The sequence below is a fragment of the Triticum urartu genome, chromosome 5A (assembly GCF_056163025.1).
Source record: "Triticum urartu cultivar PI428250 chromosome 5A, HENAU_Tu73, whole genome shotgun sequence".
Lineage (NCBI taxonomy): Eukaryota > Viridiplantae > Streptophyta > Magnoliopsida > Poales > Poaceae > Triticum > Triticum urartu.
The window spans coordinates 19,129,180-19,149,696 of NC_141877.1; the positions used below are offsets into that span (position 1 = coordinate 19,129,180).

At 43.4% G+C, this 20,517-nt stretch overlaps 1 protein-coding gene and 1 long non-coding RNA gene across 2 annotated transcripts; one reads left to right on the plus strand and one right to left on the minus strand.

The window, feature by feature from the left end:
* Nucleotides 1-1,593: 1,593 nt before the first annotated feature.
* LOC125507020 (alpha-amylase/trypsin inhibitor) lies at nt 1,594-2,538 on the minus strand. The gene has a single exon (XM_048671722.2). It carries the CDS (start codon nt 2,436-2,438, stop codon nt 1,761-1,763), a length of 678 nt encoding a protein of 225 aa, XP_048527679.2. The 5' UTR covers nt 2,439-2,538; the 3' UTR covers nt 1,594-1,760.
* Nucleotides 2,539-3,159: 621 nt separating this feature from the next.
* LOC147967573 (uncharacterized) lies at nt 3,160-6,484 on the plus strand. Its single transcript, XR_015603177.1, has 5 exons — nt 3,160-3,419; nt 3,493-3,620; nt 3,836-3,937; nt 4,947-5,157; nt 6,028-6,484. It is a non-coding gene; the product is annotated as an uncharacterized LOC147967573 (long non-coding RNA).
* The last annotated feature ends 14,033 nt before the right edge of the window (nt 6,485-20,517 follow it).

The following is a 20,517-nucleotide window of genomic DNA, read 5'->3' on the forward strand; positions in this document are numbered from 1 at the left end:
TTCCAAGAACTTGCACATGAGACAATATTTTATTTCGTCTTCCTCTGCAATAGTGGCTCCCAAAATATGATGGCTAGCACATTACGTCGACGTATAGTCAAGACCGATCAAGGAAAAGTTCGGCGTACACCGTACGTTGTGTGTGTGTGACGTGACGCCTCGATCGTGTAGCAAGCTGGCAAGTCTGTCACGTGAGGATCATGCATGTGGAAGTCTTGTCTAAGAAAGAAAGAGCGCCAGTCAAGGCTAGAAGAAAACTTGCACAAGCAAGCGAACGTGTGCGTACGCATGGATAGATATACATCAAGAACGTGAAATATGGCCCCTTTCCCACAACTAGCTATACAGGATATTTCAGATATGCACATTAACTGTCTTCATTGTTCTTATGAAAGTTGGCAATGAAAGTTTGGTTGTTCCCCACATATGCCATGTGGTGCACATTAATTGCGTCTAACCTGATTCCCATAATTTTATGCCAAATCCAATAATACAACATCTCAACCTGAAATTTTGCACGGGCACCACCGATTTGTGCATCTTGAATGACAAAAAAATCAGCTTTAAAAAAAGAATCTGTTGTCCTATTTTATTTTAGGGTTCTTGGGGTGCAGATGTGCCCACGCACCGAATTGAATTAGCGATGTTGTTGTTGTTGCTGCTACTACTACAATCATTTTTATTATTCAAAGTCGAACTATGAACTAGTTTTATCTAACAGCCCGACTATGAGACTACTTGTACTTAATACTACTTGACAGGTTGGAAAATATGTTTTTTTTTTGCATGAGACTAGTCAAAATGTTTGACTGGTCGGCAACGGGATAGGAGAAATCCTAACTTCAATCAACAATTGATTGTACTCCCTCCATTTATTTATACAAGGTTACTGTGGGATATACGTTTTGCATCTATACAAGGCCAACAACAGTGATCGAGGAAAGAATTAATGATATTTTCTCGTAGTAGTAACATGTTTAATACTTGTATACATGCTATCATAATGACACTAGCTACTTCCTCCACTCAGTTTCCTTACATGCATGTTGCGTATTAATGATCCCATTAAACGAAAAAAAGTTAACTTGCAAAATATGCATTAAATTTTACCTTGATACCTACAATCTAAGTTTGTGGCCTTGTATATAAAAATGGAGGGAGTGTGCATGTTGAATTTTCAAACACTTATTTTTTACAAACTTGTCAAATCCAACCAACTCAAAAACCGAACAAATGAAGGTTTAAATCCTCTAATCCCTTGAGTGCCACCATGAGACATTCATATCCCTGGTTTCTCACAAGACGATCCTCGATCCCACCCTCCTAATCTCGTTACCATTCTGCATGGTCACCAATGTTCGCCGCATCTCATAATGGAAAATTTAAAATCCGCTCAACAAAGGTTGAGAAGATGATTGTTATAGTAGTAAGTTGGTATTAGGAAGAGGTGACGGCAAGAGGTTCATCAAACCATAGCTGCCTCAATAGAACGTCACCGGTTAACTCACAGCTCGGAGATGAAGATGGAGGGTAGTGGTGCACTGGAAAAAATTTGAATTGGTTTTCAGCACCCACAAAAAACACCACGAGACATACTTATAACATTCAACCATTTATTTATTATTGGTCAACATACAAGGCACAGTCATTCATATGCATATATGTGACATGGCACATACATCCAAGTAGACTAGTAAGAGTAGTCCTTGTTCCTTATTGATCCCAGTTATTATACTTTTGATCCTTCAACGCGTCCTAATCTAAGGGCAGAGGACGATCTGGTAGTTGGTTCCGGCTGGGCATGTGAAGGTGCTGGTCTGGTCGTCCTTGGCGTAGCTGTAGGCGTCTGGGCACTTCCCCTTGAAGAACTTCGAGTAGTTGGTCGGCGGGCAGTTGTGCTCGAACTGGCCCCGGCAGCAGTAGGTGTCGCCGCCGAACTTGCCGCACGCGCTCGCGCACCCACCGGGCACCTGCAGCTCCTTGAGGCACTCCTTGGTGATGTCCGTGGCGCAGCGCGCGGCGCGGCACGAACCGCCGACGGGCTCGAAGTTCATGGGCACGTTGAACCCGTCGATGACGGACAGGTCGAAGAAGTCCTTGTTCCCGCCCTGGCCCAGGGTGTACTCGGCCAGCGTGGTGGGCTGCTGGCCGGACACCCTGCAGGCCAGCGTGCCGCCGCAGTCGCCCGTGATGCACCGGCCCCGGCCGCTGCCGTCGAAGGTGCACCCGGTGCGCGGCCACACCCTGGCGCCCGCGGTGCCGGCGGGCATGTTCAGCGCCCAAGACTGGCCCGGGTCGAGACGCACGCCGCCGCCTGGGAGCGCGCCCGGCCACACCGTGTAGGAGCAACGGTTGACGACGGTGATGGTGGCCGCATCTGCGGCGGTGGCGACGGCGAGGACGAGGGCGATGAGGTGGAGGACGCGAGTGGACGCCATGGATGATGCCGCTCTTGTTGTTCCCGGGAGTACGACTTGTGACGGTAGCTTGTGTGCGTACCGCGGTGGTGAATTGTGGCTTGCTGCTCTCGCCCGCGCGGAGGTATTTATAGCCGCAATGCTGCCTGTTGCTAGTATATAAAGTTAGGTTGCATGCGCGTCGTGCTCAGTCCAAAGCTGCTGGCTGGCTCGACGTTTTCCACGGTCGCGTTTGGCAGCATGCAATATGGCATGTATGATTCTAGTAGAATCCAAATTGTGCCACCTCATGTATGCTTGCAGCAGTGTACAATGCACCAGATGTGAGTCAAATGTTTGAACGGCTATATCACTTCTTACTAGTAGAGGCCTAATGAAAGGACGATCAAAATGAAGATCTGTGTGCCAAGTGTTTTTGGCCGTTGGATCGGCATCAGTCCCAGGTGATGTCATCTGTTATGCTTCATAATTACCTGGGGCGTGTTTGGTTATCTGCATTGATTTTTAGAGGTTGAATGAAAAAAGGGATCATACTGAGTGGAGCCAGATTGAGAAGATACGGGAGCAACTACAATAGAAAACAGCCTTGTGGTAGAAAAGTAGAAAAAACTGTCCTGGACCGTCCGATCGAACATGGATGGCTCATATTCTAGTGGTGGGTCTATGGGCTCTTCTTTGCAGAATAGTCCCTCATTTCTAGCCTTTTTTGCTTCGATCTGCTCTCTTCTTTTGACCTGTCATCTCCTTCTCCTTCCTTCTGATGCGAGCAGCGGCGGCCGAGGCTCGAAAAGAATCCCCAATCCTAATGGCGAGCCCATCTCCCTCTAGCTTGCCAATGACAACGGCGGTGTAGATCATGTACCTAGATCGGCGATCTTGGCCACTGTAGGCACCGTTCCATCTCCGCCCCGACGAATCTAGGTCGTCTCGTCGTTGGCGGTCGGGCTGCCCGGGCGGACCTCTTCTGTGCTGCACTGCAACGCTGGGCGAGCAAATCTCCAGGTATCGTTCTCCGGCGTCTAGAGGACAACCTCGATCTACCATTTGTCTTACCCCATCCAGTCAATGTCCACAGGTGGCTCCTCGATCTACTATTTTTCTTGCCCCATCCGGCCATTCTCCACAGGTAGCCCCCCTACCCCCATGCCTAGCTAGGACATCTACTGACGGCAGAGAACATACCTCGAGTCTTCAGGAATACAGGTTTCCCATGCGCCAAAATGGTTATTTCAATTGAGATGAAATTAGGAAAACAGTACAATCAGCCACATTGCCTTTTTTCTTGTTCCATCATATAAGTATCTTGAGCGTTGGTCCCCACCTTATTAAGCATGATCCATTATATGAAATTGTAGAAAACATTATTACTGACCCATTCTAGTTGTTGCGATGAGAGAATCACACTTCATTATTTTCAGGACGTCTGGAGACCCCTCACACATGTGATCGAATGTAGATGAAAAGAGCGTAAGAACTAATACAATGGAGTACCATTTTTGGGAATAAATGATCACCCAATGGTAAGTATCTTCCAGTTGGATCTATGGTTATTTTTTCTTATTCCCAGACAGCTTTCTATATTTTGCTGAGAGAGAGAGAGAGTGTTAAGTTTTCATCATACATGAACAAAAAGAAAGAAAATATTTTCAGTTTGCTTGAACCAAAAAATGCTGCTGCATATTCTTTCTTCTATTGCCTGTAGCCGAGGATAGTACAATGATTGTACCGCAGCCTCACTCCCCAACGCCACACTCGTCGACTCCGTTTGTAGCTAGCCCTGACCTCTGTAGTTTAACTAGCAGCAGAGCACCTGGCTTGTGTAGCAGCCATTCAAATATTCTGCTATCACTTGTTGCGTGCCTGCCCCAACAACAGAACAGAAGCAAGTATATATCCTCTTTGTTCCTCAACATGTAAATAGGTCAGATCGTTCGATGTATTATTGTTGTTGTTGTTGTAAAACAATATGTTGCCGATCCATTGCTTGAGGAATTTGATGATTGGGCTTTATTTTCGTCTGTTAATCTGATGTACTAGTATTAGTACTCAAGGATGAACTTGACAGCAAGGAAATCAAAACAAGGACAATAATTCTTTCTGCCAAATCAACCCACAACATGCTAAGCAGCGAGTCCATGAGCACCAACACGTGCACATCTAGCTACCTCTACCTAATGGGCCCTTAGCAAAACAGTGAGCCGTGTAACTAGCGAACAAACAGCAACCATTCAAAGATTAGCAGTAGCCCCGCGAGAAGATTAGGAGGTGAGTGAGCAGAGGGACAAGGAGGTGCTACCTTCTGTGGTGCGCCGTCGTCGTCGGGCATCGTTTTGCTTGAGTGAAACAATTTTGTTAGCTTTTTGCTCTTTCCTCATTTGGTTGTAATAACACTCTGATTGTAAAAAAAACTGCAAAAATTGTACCTTTTTGTATGCAAAAAATAAGCTCTTTGTGTGTATCTTTTTAGTTTGCAACCTTAACTTTGCAGTCTTGGAATTGGAGCTGATTTCTCATTTTGTTATATTCAAGGTGACCAAACAATCAGTTGTTTGGAATTTGGCATAGAACACAATGTCTACTTTTGGTATGATGGATAGATCGGAGTTTGTTGACTAGTACTAAACTCGCCCCCACCATTCTGTTGGTGCATCTCGATCTGAAATGGGGGGAAGTAGTGCAACATCACCTTTAGGAGAGCCGACTGTTCCAATAATCACAAACTGTATACCAACACTATCAGGTAAGAACACATGGTCCCAAAAGGCAAGAATATCTTGTCATTAACTAATATTCTGTTTATTGCTTTGTTATTTATATGTGGGAAACTATTACTTTGGAGTAAGAATGAAATGGGATCTCATCAAACATACCACTCTTCATTGAACATCTCGACTTGTATAAGCAATGTCATTTTGCTCTAGGCTCACAAAATTTCCTGCGATATGAGATTCCCGCCCTAAAATATGTTAGATCAGTCAACATAATCAGACCTTGAACAAACACAGATTTATTATTAAATGAAATGTGGCTCCATGCTAGTTAACATGTATAATCATGGTTTGGCAGTCTCAAATTCAGGAAGCAATTTATATGGTCTCTGTTTGATGAAGAAATATTATATGAAAATATGGGTATTTTCCCCTTTCTTTCTTTGATGCATTCTAAACCCTCGAACTATGTCTACTACCACATCAGGCATCCCGATCAAGTATCCTAGCTAGTTTGTCTAGTACCAATTGTACGTTAGTTTGACCCTTGCAGAAATGAATTGCCTAGGAATACATGTCATATTTATTCTAGATAGTAAATATATCCAAATGATTTAGCATGGTTATATTGCATTCGAATCATCTTTCCATTCACATATTCGAGAAATTTCATCTCCCCTGGCAGAATTTATACCTGACCAAATTATTATTGCAAGTTTAGTGATGATATTAATTAAGTGAAGTGTACAAATGACTATGCAGCGTACAGTTCTCTTCCTGCTAGTCAAATGATATTATTAATGCATACTCATTAGATTAGCTCGGGAGCAAATATTTTAAGTACGGATGTGTGACGTCTTGTGCTCAAACTGATTCCTATATGTTTGGTGTCATCTTTCCAGCACATAAACCTCGATCAGCAAGAAGCACGAGCACCGGAGGCAAGCGCTACAACTTTTATATTCTCTGCGTTCAAGATAGCACAACACTAGAATTAAATGTTCATGCCATGTTATGTATTGCATGTCTCGTGTGTATCTTCTGCTGCTCGATATTGATAATGTACTCAGAATTAGTGAGTGAGATGGACCAGAGTGACATGTACTAAAATATTTGTGCCTGAGATGGTTTCACATGAACTCAGATCTTTATGCCTGAGATGGTCTAACTAGACGTGTGCTCAACTATTTATGTGTGGGGTGGTCCAGTTTCACATGTACTCAGATCTTCATGCCTGGGATGGTCTAACTTGACGTGTGCTCAACTATTTGTGTCTGGGATTGGTTCAGTTTGACATATACTTGAATGAGATGGCTTAAATTTCACATGTTTACAAATATTGTGATGGATATTGGCAAAATTTAGGGGCCAACATGTTCAATTTTTGCTTGTAGAAGCCACTATTTGTACTCAGTATACATGCAACAGATATGTGCAAAGATGGGGCCTCAGCGTTGAGAGGATTTGAAAATTAGTCTTATTTATTGAGGACAAAATGATTGAATATGAGAAAGTTGAGGTGATTATTGTAAAAAATGTGTTTTATATCTACATATTAGCAGGGGGGTTTCCATAAAATGTCCATGAAGTGGACTGGGATGTCTCCACTAGAATATGGGCCATCCATCTTCCATCTGACGGTCCAGGATGGATTTTTCTATTTTTCTATCACAAGGCTGTTTTCTAGTAGTTGTCCCCAGAAGATACAGGGCAAAATATGACGTTTGCATGTTGTTTGGTTGACTATATATGGCGTCTCTGCATTGTGGAAGCAATTTCCAGTTGATGTTTGGTTGCACATATGCATGGCGATTAGGAGTTAACAACTACACTTGAACACAGAGATTACACTAGAATGCACGCATGACAACACACACACACATTTACATGAACAACACACGCATACGTGCCAGCACACCCACACGTTCGCAAAGAAGCGCTCGCAATGAACAGCACACAGCGTGACAACACTCTCATAAGTTCGAAGCACCGGTGTACCGTACACTGGGGAAATTAGAAGGAACTACTGAGATGTATACATATTTGTCTACGGCCATTGAAATAGAATACATACAACACGGAAGTCGAGTGTAAGGGACAACTGAAGCTACTCGTCAAAGGAAACTCACATTGTGAACTGTGCTTGATGAATTTATCAAAATTTAGCTTCAAGCATAAAGACAAAATTGAACATCTACATTCAATGAAACCACAAACCAATCGTCTGAATGGAACCACAATGTCACCTTGCATCCTTTTCATGTACAACTTATCTCCAATTGAAGAACGGTTGTATAGATTAGAAGAGACTAGTGAACGGGATTAGAGGTGAAAAAGATTACGTGGGTGACATGCATATTACAGTACACTGGTCATATGTAGATCTACTCATCGATGATTCAGAACCCGAAAGTCGTGTCACAACAAGGTGAAGCTACTCATTAAAGGAAACTTCAAGCGGCCGACCGTGTGGCACGAATTTATCGAAATTCTTCTAAAAAGGATCCAAATATGAACACCAAATTCAAGCATATACAGTGAACGAAACACGATCTAATCATCTGAATGGAATCAGAATATTGTGGTACATCTTTTTCGTGTACAACTTATCTCGAATTGAAGCACGGTTGTGCAAAAAATGAGAGACTAAGTGAAGGAGATTAAGGAGGTGATTACCACAAACCATGTGCAAACACATAATGACAGAGTCACCCACGTGCGCTCCACGACTGTATGAGTAAGCCGCCTGTTGAGCCACCGATGTCTGAAGAAGCTCTCCAACCCTTCGTATTTCCATCACGGCTGGAGACTCGCCTACAACTGGGAGAGCTGCCAATCGCATAGCAGCAGCAATCGTATTATCCAGGGGGTTAGAATAATGACCCGGCAGTGTCGGAACATGTTGAGGCGGAGTCAAATTCAAACGAGGTGGGTCTACAGCACGTGGTTGAACCGGCGCTCCGGTCACGGGTGCCTCAGCAACACGGTTTACCATGGGCGGGTCACTGGTTCCTGCCCTAGGTGTATTGAAGAGGTTCCTAGCCTCAAACTCTGTGGGTAGACGGGTCTGATGCCTCCTCCTCATAATGGCGTTTGAAGCGTTCTATTCCAAGGTAAGCCGGAACAACTCTGCCTGAATCCGTTGTGTCTCGGCGTCCAAAGCAGCTCGCTCCGTTGCCATCCTAGCATTCTCAGCATTAAATTCCTCCTTGGCTTGAGCCACCTCATCTCGCAATTTCGCCACATCCACCTTATGTTGTGCTTGATTCTCTGGTGTCACCTCTGCAGTCAATAAGGTCGCCAAAGCCTCCAAGAGCTCGGATAACACTTGAGCCGGCGGGCGCGCAGAGCCGCTAGCCCCAGTTGTCGCCGCGGACGTTGAACTGGAGGTCATAGCCGCAACAGTCGTCGAGTTGAGCACTGGTTGTGTGCCGTCCATGAAGATTGCAACTCTGTTCAGCGGCTCGTAGGGGTCCGGAATACTGTCACCATCGGAACAGCCCCCAAGCACACCATCTTGCGATTGATATATGGAATCGGTCTCGTCGGTTGAGGACTCATCACCAGAATAGATGACCGCCTCTCCACCGGACGCAGATCCTTCCTCAAGATCCACTCCTTGAGTAAAACCCACAAAAACGTGCTTTACGGCGGCTTGAACCTTGGCGGGTCGTGCACGCTGAGCCGTCTTGACGATGTCGGTGCAGATGTCCAGCTCAGGCTCCGACTCACCGATCTTGTCGATGAAGACGTGGGTTCCACCAAAGGGGACCCGGTACCCGTACTCGATTGAGCCGGCCTCGGGGCCCCAGACAGTGTCGTCGATTTAGAGCTTACCGCGGCGGCTTTTAGTCATCCGGCCGACGGCGTATCCCTTGATCCCTGCGAAGTTGCCTTTCAAGAACTCGAAACCACCATGTGTTGGCCCCACGGTGGACGCCAACTGTCGTGGACTTAACACGGCAGATGCCCTAGAGAAAGGACTTACGTGTGGAGTCATTGCAGCTAGGTCAGCTTGAAGGGATTAAACGGGACAAAGGACACAGAGAGTTTACCCACGTTCGGCCCCTCTCAACGAGGTAAAAGCCTACTCATGCTTTAGGTTGTATTTCTTGGGTTCCGATTACCAGGGAGCGAATACGCTTGACCTAGTTCTTGATGAGTTGTTTCTTGAGTTAACCCGCTGCCGGGTCACCCCTTTATATACAGGTAGATGCCCGGCGGCTTGCAGAGTCCTGGCCGGCTCATACTGATCGAATCTCGGGCAAGTAACATACCGATGGACAAAGGGAATTACATATGTTGTCATAACGGTCCGACCGATAAAGATCTTCGTAGAATATGTAGGAGCCAATATGGGCATCCAGATTCCGCTATTGGTTATTGACCGGAGAGGTGTCTCGGTCATGTATACATAGTTCTCGAACCCGTAGGGTCCGCACGCTTAACGTTCGTTGACGATATAGTGTTATATGAGTTATATGTTTTGGTGACGGAATGTTTTTCGGAGTCCCGGATGAGATCACAGACATTACGAGGAGTCTCAAAATGATCGAGAGGTAAAGATTAATATATAGGATGATGGTATTTAGACACCAAAAGTGCTTTGGAACGTATCGGGAAGGAATCGGGTCACCGCAAGGGGTTCCAGGCACCTCCCCCCTCCCGGGCAAGTTATGGGCCAAAGGAGGGGACCGACCAGCCCACAAGGGGGCTGGTGCGCCCCCTTCCTTGTTTGGCCAGCCCTAGAGAAGGAAAAAGGAGAGGGCTAGCCCCTCCTGCCTTTCCCTCTCATGGGAAGAAGGAAAGGGGGGCGCCGGCCACCCTCCCATGCGTTTCCCGCACTCCAAATAAGGAAATGGGGCGCGGCTTGGGAGGGACCCCAAGTAGGATTCCTCCTACTTGGGCGCCTCCTTTGGTTGCTCCTAGCACACAACAGATAATTGCCTAGCCGTGTGCGGCGCTTCCTTCATCGTTTACACCCCCGGTCATATTTTTGTAGTGTTTATGCGAAGCCCTACGGAGATCACTTCACCATCACTGTCACGATGCCATCATGCTGCTGGAACTCATTGATGTCTGCTAGACTACGTCGGTATTTCCCCAAAGAGAAAGGGATGATGCAGCACAGCGAAGGTAGGTATTTCCTCAGTGATGAGACCAAGATTATCGAACCAATAGAAGAACCAAACAACACTACGTAAACAACACCTGCACACAAATAACAAATTACAAAGTTGCAGATACATTTTTGAAATTATGAACAACATTCAAAATTTACAAACATTTTATGAAAAGTGAAGAAATTTAAAAAATCCTGAACATTTTTTATATTTGCGAACAAAAACTGAAAGCAGGAAATTGTACTAAAGTTCTGAACAATATTGAGAAAATGCAAACATTTTTCAAAGTTTCAGAATATTTCTTGAATTTATGAAAAAAGAAGAACATGAATATTTTTGAAATTATTAACAAAATTTAGTAACGGAGAAAAATTTAAAAATCCCAAGCATATTTCGATTACACGAACATTTTTTAAATACGTGAATATTGGAAAACGCTAACATTTTTGTAAACCAAACAAAAAACAGGCTAGTTGTCCCCTCCCGCGCATTCATATTGGGCCGGTCCATTAGCGGACGGGGACAACCAGCTTGTTTCTTTCATTTCGTTTATTTTATTTTTGCAACTTTAAAATAATTTGAGACTTCAAAAAAGTTATAAACTTTAAAATAATGAATTTTGGAAAAATGATCCCGAAACCATTAAAATTGTAAAAAAAATATTCGTGTATTGCAATATATTCCACAATTTGAAAAAAAAATGCGAATTATAAACATGCTCACCATTTTTTGCAAATGTTCGCAAAAAAAGATAGTGAATTTCAAAAATAATGTTCATGGATTCAAAAAATTCTCACAGGGTCAAAAAAAATTCCCGTTTCGAAAAATTATTCATCAATTCAATAAAGTGTCATCGGTACAGAAAAATGCACATAATTGCAAAAAACATAAGTTCGCAAAATTTTCATTATTTAAAAATATTTTTCAATTCAAGAAATGTTCACAGCTTCATAAAAAATGTTTGCGATTTCGATAAATGGTCATGAATTTGAAAAATATTGACAATTTCAAAATTTTGTTTATGTATTTCAAAAAAAAGTTCACCAATTTTAAAAGATGTTTGCAACATGAAAAAGCAAAATAAAATAGAAAACTAAAAAGAGAAAAGCGGAAGAAAACACTGGAAGAATCAAAATCTTGTTCAAGGAAGGTTCAAGAGCCTTCCCAAAACCGCTATGGGGAAGAACTCGGAAAAGGCCAGCCCAGAAGAGGACCACACGCACGAAGTGTGAACGAAGCGACCTACGCGCGGAATATGATTCGCCATCTGTTGCAACAAACGACGGATAGGATTTCCCAGGGAGTTCCTATGTGCCGCACTCTTTGCGGCACGACTGGACTGACCAAGGGGTGTATTGTAGGTGGTAGCCTACCATGTAGCAGGATGACTACTTAAGCAGCTGTTTTTCTAGTTTTTGGTTCTATTTGGTGTAGGGAACATCATGATTATTTTTCAAATTTTGTGCACATTTTTTGAAAAATTGTGAATCTTTTCTTTTCAAAATCTGAGCAATATTTGAAAAATTATTAGTTTCCCATATATTTTTGAACATTTTTTATGGCTCGAAAAAATTTCATTTTTTCTGACAAAGTAGGAATTCATTTCAAAAATACAGTACTAATTTTAAAACTTGGTTTCTTATCATAAGAAAACAATTTTAAAATTATGAACATCCTTAGAAATTTGAACATTTTAAAAAACTAGTAATTAAATTTAAATCTCCAGAACAAATTTTAAATTCTACATATTTTTTGATTTTTTTGAAATTTTAATAAAATTCTTAATTTCCAAATAAATTATGAAATAAGAGTGAGTATAGTAACTTTTGAACGATTTTTAGAGAACACAAACAATTTAGAAATTACAGTGTTTCTGATAGTGAACCATTTCTAATTTTTAGGAAAACATAGAAAAATAAAAAGAATATGAAAATATAAAAAAAGGAAGTAAAAAGTGTAAAGAAAGCCGAAAAGGCCAATAAAGAAAACTAATAGATAAAGAAGAACCCAAACAAAACATCTAGAAGGTTCTAAAACCCTAAAACAAGATCTAAAATATTCACATAACCAGAATACCTATACAACATAACGGGCTAAAAATTGGGCCGGCCAAGTGACTCGCTGTCATCATTATGTGTGTGCAACTAGTGGACATTTTGACAATTAATTCCTCAAATAAGAAGAACAAAGACACACGAACGTATATTTACTTCTCAATCCAAATGTGCTGTCAAGCACTTTTGAATTTTGGACATTTGGGCCCGCGCATGTCTTTGGCAAACCCAGTCTGTTAAAGTATTTTTAATTAAAATGCTTATAGCAATAAATTATTAGTTAGATAATAGGGTAGCCAAAATTATGAACGCAAAAGACTATAATCAAATGGAAAATTGCAGAAAAAATAATATGCCTCAAATTTCTGGCATGGATATGGATAACCAGATTACTAGAATATTCGCCAAAATTCTGGCTCCGCTCGTACGCCGAAAAGTCAGGGACATCGTCAGCCACCCTTGCTCCCGAATCGTTTTTCCTCTACATCGCACTCTCCCCTGAAACAGAAGCTGCGGAGTGGATCACATTTTCTCTGACATGTCGGCGGCGGGGACAAGAAGATGGCGCGACAGTTGCACAAGGCGGCGATGGCAGATGGATAACGACTGCATGACATGTAGGCTCATCAAGCCTCTCGCGCGCCTCTCAAGCTTGTGCATCTCTCCACAGGGCGAGCAGGTTTGCGCTTCCTCGATCTGTACCTCAAGCAATGAGGCCGTGCGGATCGTGGGTTCCGCCGGCGGTGGCTTAAGGCTCGGGGCAGCAAAGGCTATAGGGGCATGCATCGACTACAGTAGCGCGACGGGGCGGTGTTGACTGAGGGGCCAGCAAACCAAGGGGCGCGTGCTGGTCTGAAACTACGTCATGCTTTCTCTCCAGCGACAACCTTCTATCTCCACCTCAGCCTGCTCCTCTCCAAGTATTGTGCGGTGGTCTATGATGTGAAATTATTCGGTTAAAATCCTTCATGGTCAATGCAGGAACCTTTTTTTATGCTTAAATAATTTTACTAGTACGTATACTAGTTAAAAAGGCCACCACAAACCCTATCCATCACTAATCTCTCAAACCAAACACTTGAATGGCGATGTGCAACCATCTCTCATCCTTAGAACCAAACAAAATATGGGCTAACCTCACCAACCCAACCAAACAAAATAAATGGCTATCGGTAGCTACCTGGCTAGGGATGCCCATAACCACCCTAGCACGTCCACTGAGATATATCATTTCAGTGAGGCATTGACTAGTCGGCACCTTGCCGGTTTTTCCCATGTTTTATGTTGGCACCTAGCCTAGAACTGTTTGGGAGCCGATCTCGCCCCCGCGCCGCTCTCCCAGGAGCGGCTCGGGCGGACCTGCACGTCGCCGCGGCCGGCTCCCTCCCGCCTCCTCCCCCACCTCGCCACTGCCATAGGGCGCCGCGGGCAAAAGCCCGCACGGCGGCGGCGGCGGTGCTGTCTTCTCTCGCGCACCTCGACGGATCTCGATCGGCGGCAACTGATGCGTGTACGTCGGCGGTGCAGGCCTAGGAGCAGGGCGTGGTCCTGTGCCTTACCTCGCATGCCGGGGTCACCTTCAACGATGCTGGAGGCTGGCAGCTGCGGCTGGGAGCAGCGACCGGTTCTCGCGGCGACCGGATGCCGGGGCGGCGCCCCTGGAGCTTGGCGGTGTTCCTGCTCGCACTCGGCGAGCGGTGGCGGGGCGTGGGGCGCGCGGCGGCGGGCCTCGGCAAGTGGTGGCGGGCGCTGGGCTCGCGGCGGCGCTTCGACGTGTGCAGGCGGCGGCGGCCCCTGTGCGCGGTCGACGACTCCCTCTCCGACCCAGACGATGCGGGGGTGGCGGCGGCCCGGCGTGGACGGCGATCTGGATGCGGTTGGGCCGGCGGCTCGCTGGTCTGCCGGAGATCTAGGGGCATCATCGTCTCCGACTCAATCTGCTTCGGTTTGTGTTAGATCCGGTACAGGGAGATAGTCATCATCTCCCGATGTTGGCTACATGGATCTGGCGGCGACGGCTGGACCCTTGGTCTAGTCTTCGACAGAGAAGGCGGCGGTCCGAACACAAGAAGCGGATGGAGTTCTTCGAACAGATCTGGATGAAAACCTGCTCTTGGCTAGATGCCAAAGCCGGCGATGGCGGCGCTCTACGGTGTCGTTTCCTTCTTGAAGGCATCGCCGTGGAGAAGTTCTAGACTATGATCTGCTACCTCTGGGGAAACCCTAAATCGATAGATCAGAAGACGGCGGCACGTTTGTGTCGTTTCCCCCTTGGGGGCGTCTTTCTTGGAGGTGTACGCGGGCTCGAGGGACCGGCGGACGACGTGTTTGGTGGAGCGGTGCTTCATCATGCACATTGATGGTGACAGATCTTGATGGCTTGGCGCTCTGGAGATTAGGCGTCTGATATGCGATGATGGACTCGTGCAGGAGGGTGACGCTGTCTGGCGTCGTGGTGGCGTCGACGGCAGCTAAAACGGGCAATGTAGATGCAGCAGTACATCACTGAAGATGGATTGGTGGCAGGTGACTGCAGCGGCTTCATACCCGGCAAGCGTCCTGGTTGAGGAGTGCGCCGGACTGGTGGTGTCCCATACCCGACAGGCGTCCTGGTTGGGACCTTAGGTCTTAGATGTTAGGTTTGGCTGCGAGGTCTGTTTGGTATTAGGCCCAGACTATCAGCATCCATTCATCAACTGGATAGGAGTAACGACAGATGTTGCTTAGACGGTGGCTTTAGTCTTACTATTGTATGACTTTGTAAGGTCTTATATGAATAATTAATAAAGTGGCTGCATACATCATCCAGATGCAGAGGCCTGGGGTCCTCCTTCATATCTAAAAAAAGAAAAACAGTGTGAATGTCAAGTGGGGAGGGAAGGGCGGTACTGTGGCTCAATGACTCTTGAGATGTACTCCCTCCGTAAATTAATATAAGAGCGTTTAGAATACTAAAATAGTGATTTAAACACTCTTATATTAGTTTACAGAGGAAGTATCATTTTGCTTAGTGCTCCTAGTAGTGACTGATAGCCATAATAATACCATCAAGCTCCGTGGACTAGTCTCATCTTGTTTGATGGTCCTAGCTAGTAAAGAATGTTGAGCTCTGTCATCAAGTATTCAAGTTTAGCTGGCCTACCGTGATGTGCATGCTAACTAATCTTGACTTGTGTGGAGAGAAAAAGAACAGCAAGCTACTAATAACTTCATTGTAGATAAGAAAATTAGGTGACCATCTCCATCCTGGATGTCCGTGGCGCACGACGGCGAGGAGAATTATTTGTACAATAGCAACGTGCAGCTACGAAGTCCTCGCTTGCACACGTTATCCTTGCTGCATGTTGGTCTCTGAATTAACAAAGTCTATGCAACTCGTATGCCATCTGATTCTACGTGAAGATTTATAAGAATTTTTCCCGTTTGATTGATTTATTTTTTATTTTTTCCATTTTGAGTATCTTTTGATTTTATCCACACCCGTGCAACAAGTCGCCTAGCGTGAGCAACTGAAGTTGCATGTCCGTGTACTGACGCACAACTGCATGTCAAGTGGTCACGCGCAACTACGGTTGCACGCCGAACTGCTTGTCATTTTTAAAATACACAGTGATATTTTTTAAACACACATTGAACATTTTTCAAAAACATGTCAATTTTTTTTTCTAAATACAAGGTGGATATTTTTTTAAAATGTGTTGATCATTTCCTAAAGTACACGCCGACATTTTTAAAATACATTGTGAAAACGTTTTGAACACACTTCTTTTAAGCGCGTCGAAGATACTCTGAATGCATGATGAACATTTTTAAAATTTATTGAACATTTCGTTTGATATATATTTAATTCTTTTACAAACATAACGATCATTTTTAAACACATGATTATTATTTTTCTTTCCCAAAAAATACAAACAATTTATGATACATAAATGATGAAATTATAGTACACAATGAATAAACTTTTAATCCATGATGATTCTTTTTTTTAAATGCATGACAGGTATATTTTAGTACACTATGTTTTTTAAAGATATAGAATGCACATTTTTAATACATGGTGAATATTTTCTAAATATATGTTGAACATTTTTAATACAGAATGAACACTTATCAATATATGGTTAAATGTATTGAATTACACTACGGATAATTTTGAAAAACACAACGAATTTTCTAAATACACGAGGAACAATTTTTGAGTTCTCTGATGAACATTTTTTTAATACAGGATGAACACTTTTTAAAAAGTGTTCACACAATTAAAAAAAAATCCATGTGTAACTATAAAAAGTGTTTACGCATTATGAACATTCCATATTACACGATAAACATGTTTGAATTACGCTATGAAGAAAAATTGGTGCACAAAAGAAAAGATTTCAAATTACAAATTTTAAAAAATATGTGATGATTTTTTAGCATGATGAATATTTTTGAACACATGTATAGTATTTTTCTAATACACATGAACTTTTTCTATATCCCAGAACATTTTTTTGATCTACGTGAACACATTAATATTTTTAGCTCGTGTATTTTACCCAAAAGAATAGCAAAGTGAAAATAAAATTTAAAGATAACCGAAAAGAAAAGAAATAAAATAAAATAATGGGTGTTTACTCCACTAGCATATTTTCAAAGTGGGTAGCTAACTTTTTCTGGTTTAGAGGAAGTATATGTTGCTGGCCCTTTTTACTCATGAAAAAGAAATCCACAAAATAGGAGGGTCCACCGTACTATACATCCCGGCATGTGCAGCCCACGAGAGATGTTCACTCACGGCTTCGTCAACTCTCCGTTACCGAACAGTAAATGCCACCTCCAACATCGCGCTCTTTCACTGGTCCACGTAGGATGAGTATGCGAGCTCGTCCACCATATCGCCTCTCTGCGTGCAGCTATATGTCTCTTCAAGTTAGCTACAAAAGATAGACAAAAGGTAGATACAAGTGGATAACAGAACACAAGGATTGAAAAAACTTGGGTGGACAAAGGGGATTCTAATAATTCATTGCAATGGCAATTGCACAACTGGGTTTTTTCTTCAAAAATGAGGTTAAATCCGTGGCCTCAGAGTCGCCTTTATTATATTATTCAACAAAGTTTAACAAAACAAATACATTGATCAACTCAAAGCCATCTTCCTGACAACCTATGTCGCTACACCTATAAACTTGACGATGTGGCATGACCTTGCACCAACACACTCCATCTCAACCGATGGCCTCGCCAAGCCGTCCCACGATGAGCCGAGAACACCAACCTGTCAAGCAGATCTTCAGCGTGCACCGCATTCACACGCTCTAGAATCTGCCATCGCCATCTTCAGTCGTCCCATCTTCAGGAGGGATCAACGCAATGATTTGTCAGGCCCAACTACCGTAGACGCCACCATGATGCCAAACAGCGTAACCACCCTGCGCCCGTGTCCATCCACTCGCGCTGATGCGGCTGAACTGCAGGCCGCTGATAGAATTGTAGGGACACGTATCTAGCTCGAGCTCAAATGAGCTCGGATGAACAGTAAAATAAAAAATTCCGAATATTTTTGGTGGTAAACTTTGACAAATGTTGTAGGTGCTTGCAAATTTTCATTATTAGATCACATTTGTGGAAGTTGTGACAAAAAACAAAATTGATGCTCCAAAAATTCAACGTCCGAAGCATTTTGGAGCACTGATTTTGTTTTTTTGTCACGCATTCCATGAATGTGATCTCATGATGAAAATCTGCAGACACTTAGGACATTTGTCAAAGTTTACCACAATAAAAAAAGATTTTTTTGAATTATTTTTCATTACTTATTTTACTATTCATCCGAGCTCATTTGAGCTCCAGCTCCAAAGGGTACTTTTGGTACTGTAGCATGTGCCTCTTGGCACATGGTCAATGTATATGATGCTCAAGGTTTGTAGCTTGCCAATGAGGATGCTCTGCAACACGGGCATAGCCAGCGGCTCACCAGGCGGCGGAGCTACGCTGGACGGGGTATCTCTAGGGAGCACACTACGGCAACCGTGGCGGCGTGGAAGCGAGGCATGAATTTTTGCGGTAACTGACAAAGAAATAATAACGTGTGAGGGCATGTACAACGGTACTGACTCAGCTGTCTATAAGAGCTGCCAATTCAGACTTTTTATGACGTGGAAGAGAGAGAACGAAGAGAGAGAGAGGAAGCCCGTCGATAAAATTGCAGATCGTGTGTAGCGCTAAAATTTCGGTCGTTACCGACAGCTTTCTAGCGTTGTATCGCGGTAGTCTGCAACTAACTCCTCTACCGGTGGATCTAGCCTTCCGATCCTCCGTACCGGCCGCCGCGCTGCTTGGATGGACATGGAACCACCGCAACTCTGCAAGCCGACGAGCAGCGCAGGTGCTAGACTACGGGTCGTCAATTAATCATAAATCGATCAAGCGATAGTGATCTATCTAGCTAGCTTACGTTACGTGAACGTTGTACATATCAAAACTTGTGCGTTCAGAAGCAATCGATCTTCACGTATGCTTGCCATAATGGTGTTGTGTTCATCGTGGATGACTGGCGGACGCTCGTGTTCAGTGCAGCCGGAGATGATTAAGTTTAAGAGTAATTTGTACTAATTGATCAGCTTAATTTAGCAATTTGTGGTGCTACAGATAGCCTAAAAGACAACCTATTGTAAAGGGTGTTTTCATGGCTGTCTATAGGTGATGTGGAGGCTTAGTATAGACGGCAGGTGTCTAAACCAATGCACATGCCCTGATGGCTCGTTCTTTTCACCGGCTCGACATCTGAAAAAGAGGTCAAAGGGGAAAGTCACCTTTCTCAGCCTGAGCTCAAATGAGCTCAGGTGAACAATAAATCAAATTTTTAAAAAAAATCAAAAGAACTGTTTTTTATGATAAACATTGACAAATGTTTTAAGAGCTTGCAAAATTTCATCATGGAGTCACATTTGTGGAACTCGTGTTAGCATATCAATTTTTTTGCCATGCCTTTCAGGAATGTGATTCCATGATGAAATTTTGCAAGCTCTTAGAACATTTGTCATAAAAAATATTTTTTAATTGTTTTCATTTTTACTGTTCATCTAAGTTCATTTGAGCTCGGGCTGTACTCGGTGTCCGGTCAAAGGTTCTTTTTTTAGACAGAGAAAATACTCTGGAATTAATATCTAAGTTTTTAATGGTAGCCAAACACCTCATAGTAAATTAAACTGTAGTAGTAAAAAAATTTAAATACTTTGCTGTCAAACAGGTCCTAAATCTAGCACATTAAAAGAGGTAGCCATTCACTGGTCGGCACCTGGCTGTTTATTTTCTTAAATGTTTTCTGTTGACATAGCAATGTGGTTGTCAAGAAGGGGGGGGGGGGGGGGGGGGGGGGAGATGTTGTGACTCACTCTTGAAGTGCTCCTAATAATGACTTCAGCTATATAATCAAGTTCCGTGGACTATTCTCATCTTGTTTCATGGTCCTAGCTATTAATGACTCTTGAGCTCTATCATCAAGTGTTCAAGGTTAGTGGACCTACCGTGATCTTCAGTTGTGTCGAGAGAGAAAAGGCAAGCACATTGCTGATTAACTTGATTGTGGATAAGATAATTAGGTGACCGCCTCCATCGTGGATGTCTGTGGTGCACCGTGCACGACGGCGAGCAGAATTAATTCTAGGATAGCAACGTGCAGCTACCTCTTTGTCTTAGCTACAAAAGATACACAAAAGGTAGATCAAACCGGATAAAAAGAGATGAAGTGCGATTAAATTAAGGACATGATATATTGTGATTCGTCTAGACTAGGAGCATGTTAAAAAACCTCTCTAGACTAAGTGTAATAGTAGGTGCATATGCGGCTAAACGACATGATATACCAGAGATGAAGATGGAAGGTGGCACAACGAAAATGCTAAACTTGCACGAGCATGATTATATATGGGTTTGATCTACGGAATGAGCAGGGATAAAGCTAGAAAAAATGTTTGATGGGGTCATGTATATGGCAGTGGGTTCATCCTTCTATAAATGTTAGTGACTAGCACTGAATTAGGGAAAGATTTTCGAAATTCATTGGGTCAACTGACCCCGATGCCTATGATACAGGAGTAAGCAAAGAGGATGTAAGAGGGACTATGTTAAAATTGTTTTTTTTCTCTTTCACTATGAGTCAAACACCTCATTCAGGGAATTCTGTGCGTAAGAAATTTTCCATATATAGATGTAGCAATATTCA

Bases quoted from the DNA above. Each gene is read 5' to 3' on its own strand.
- LOC125507020 (XM_048671722.2), bottom strand. From the start codon at position 2,438: ATGGCGTCCACTCGCGTCCTCCACCTCATCGCCCTCGTCCTCGCCGTC.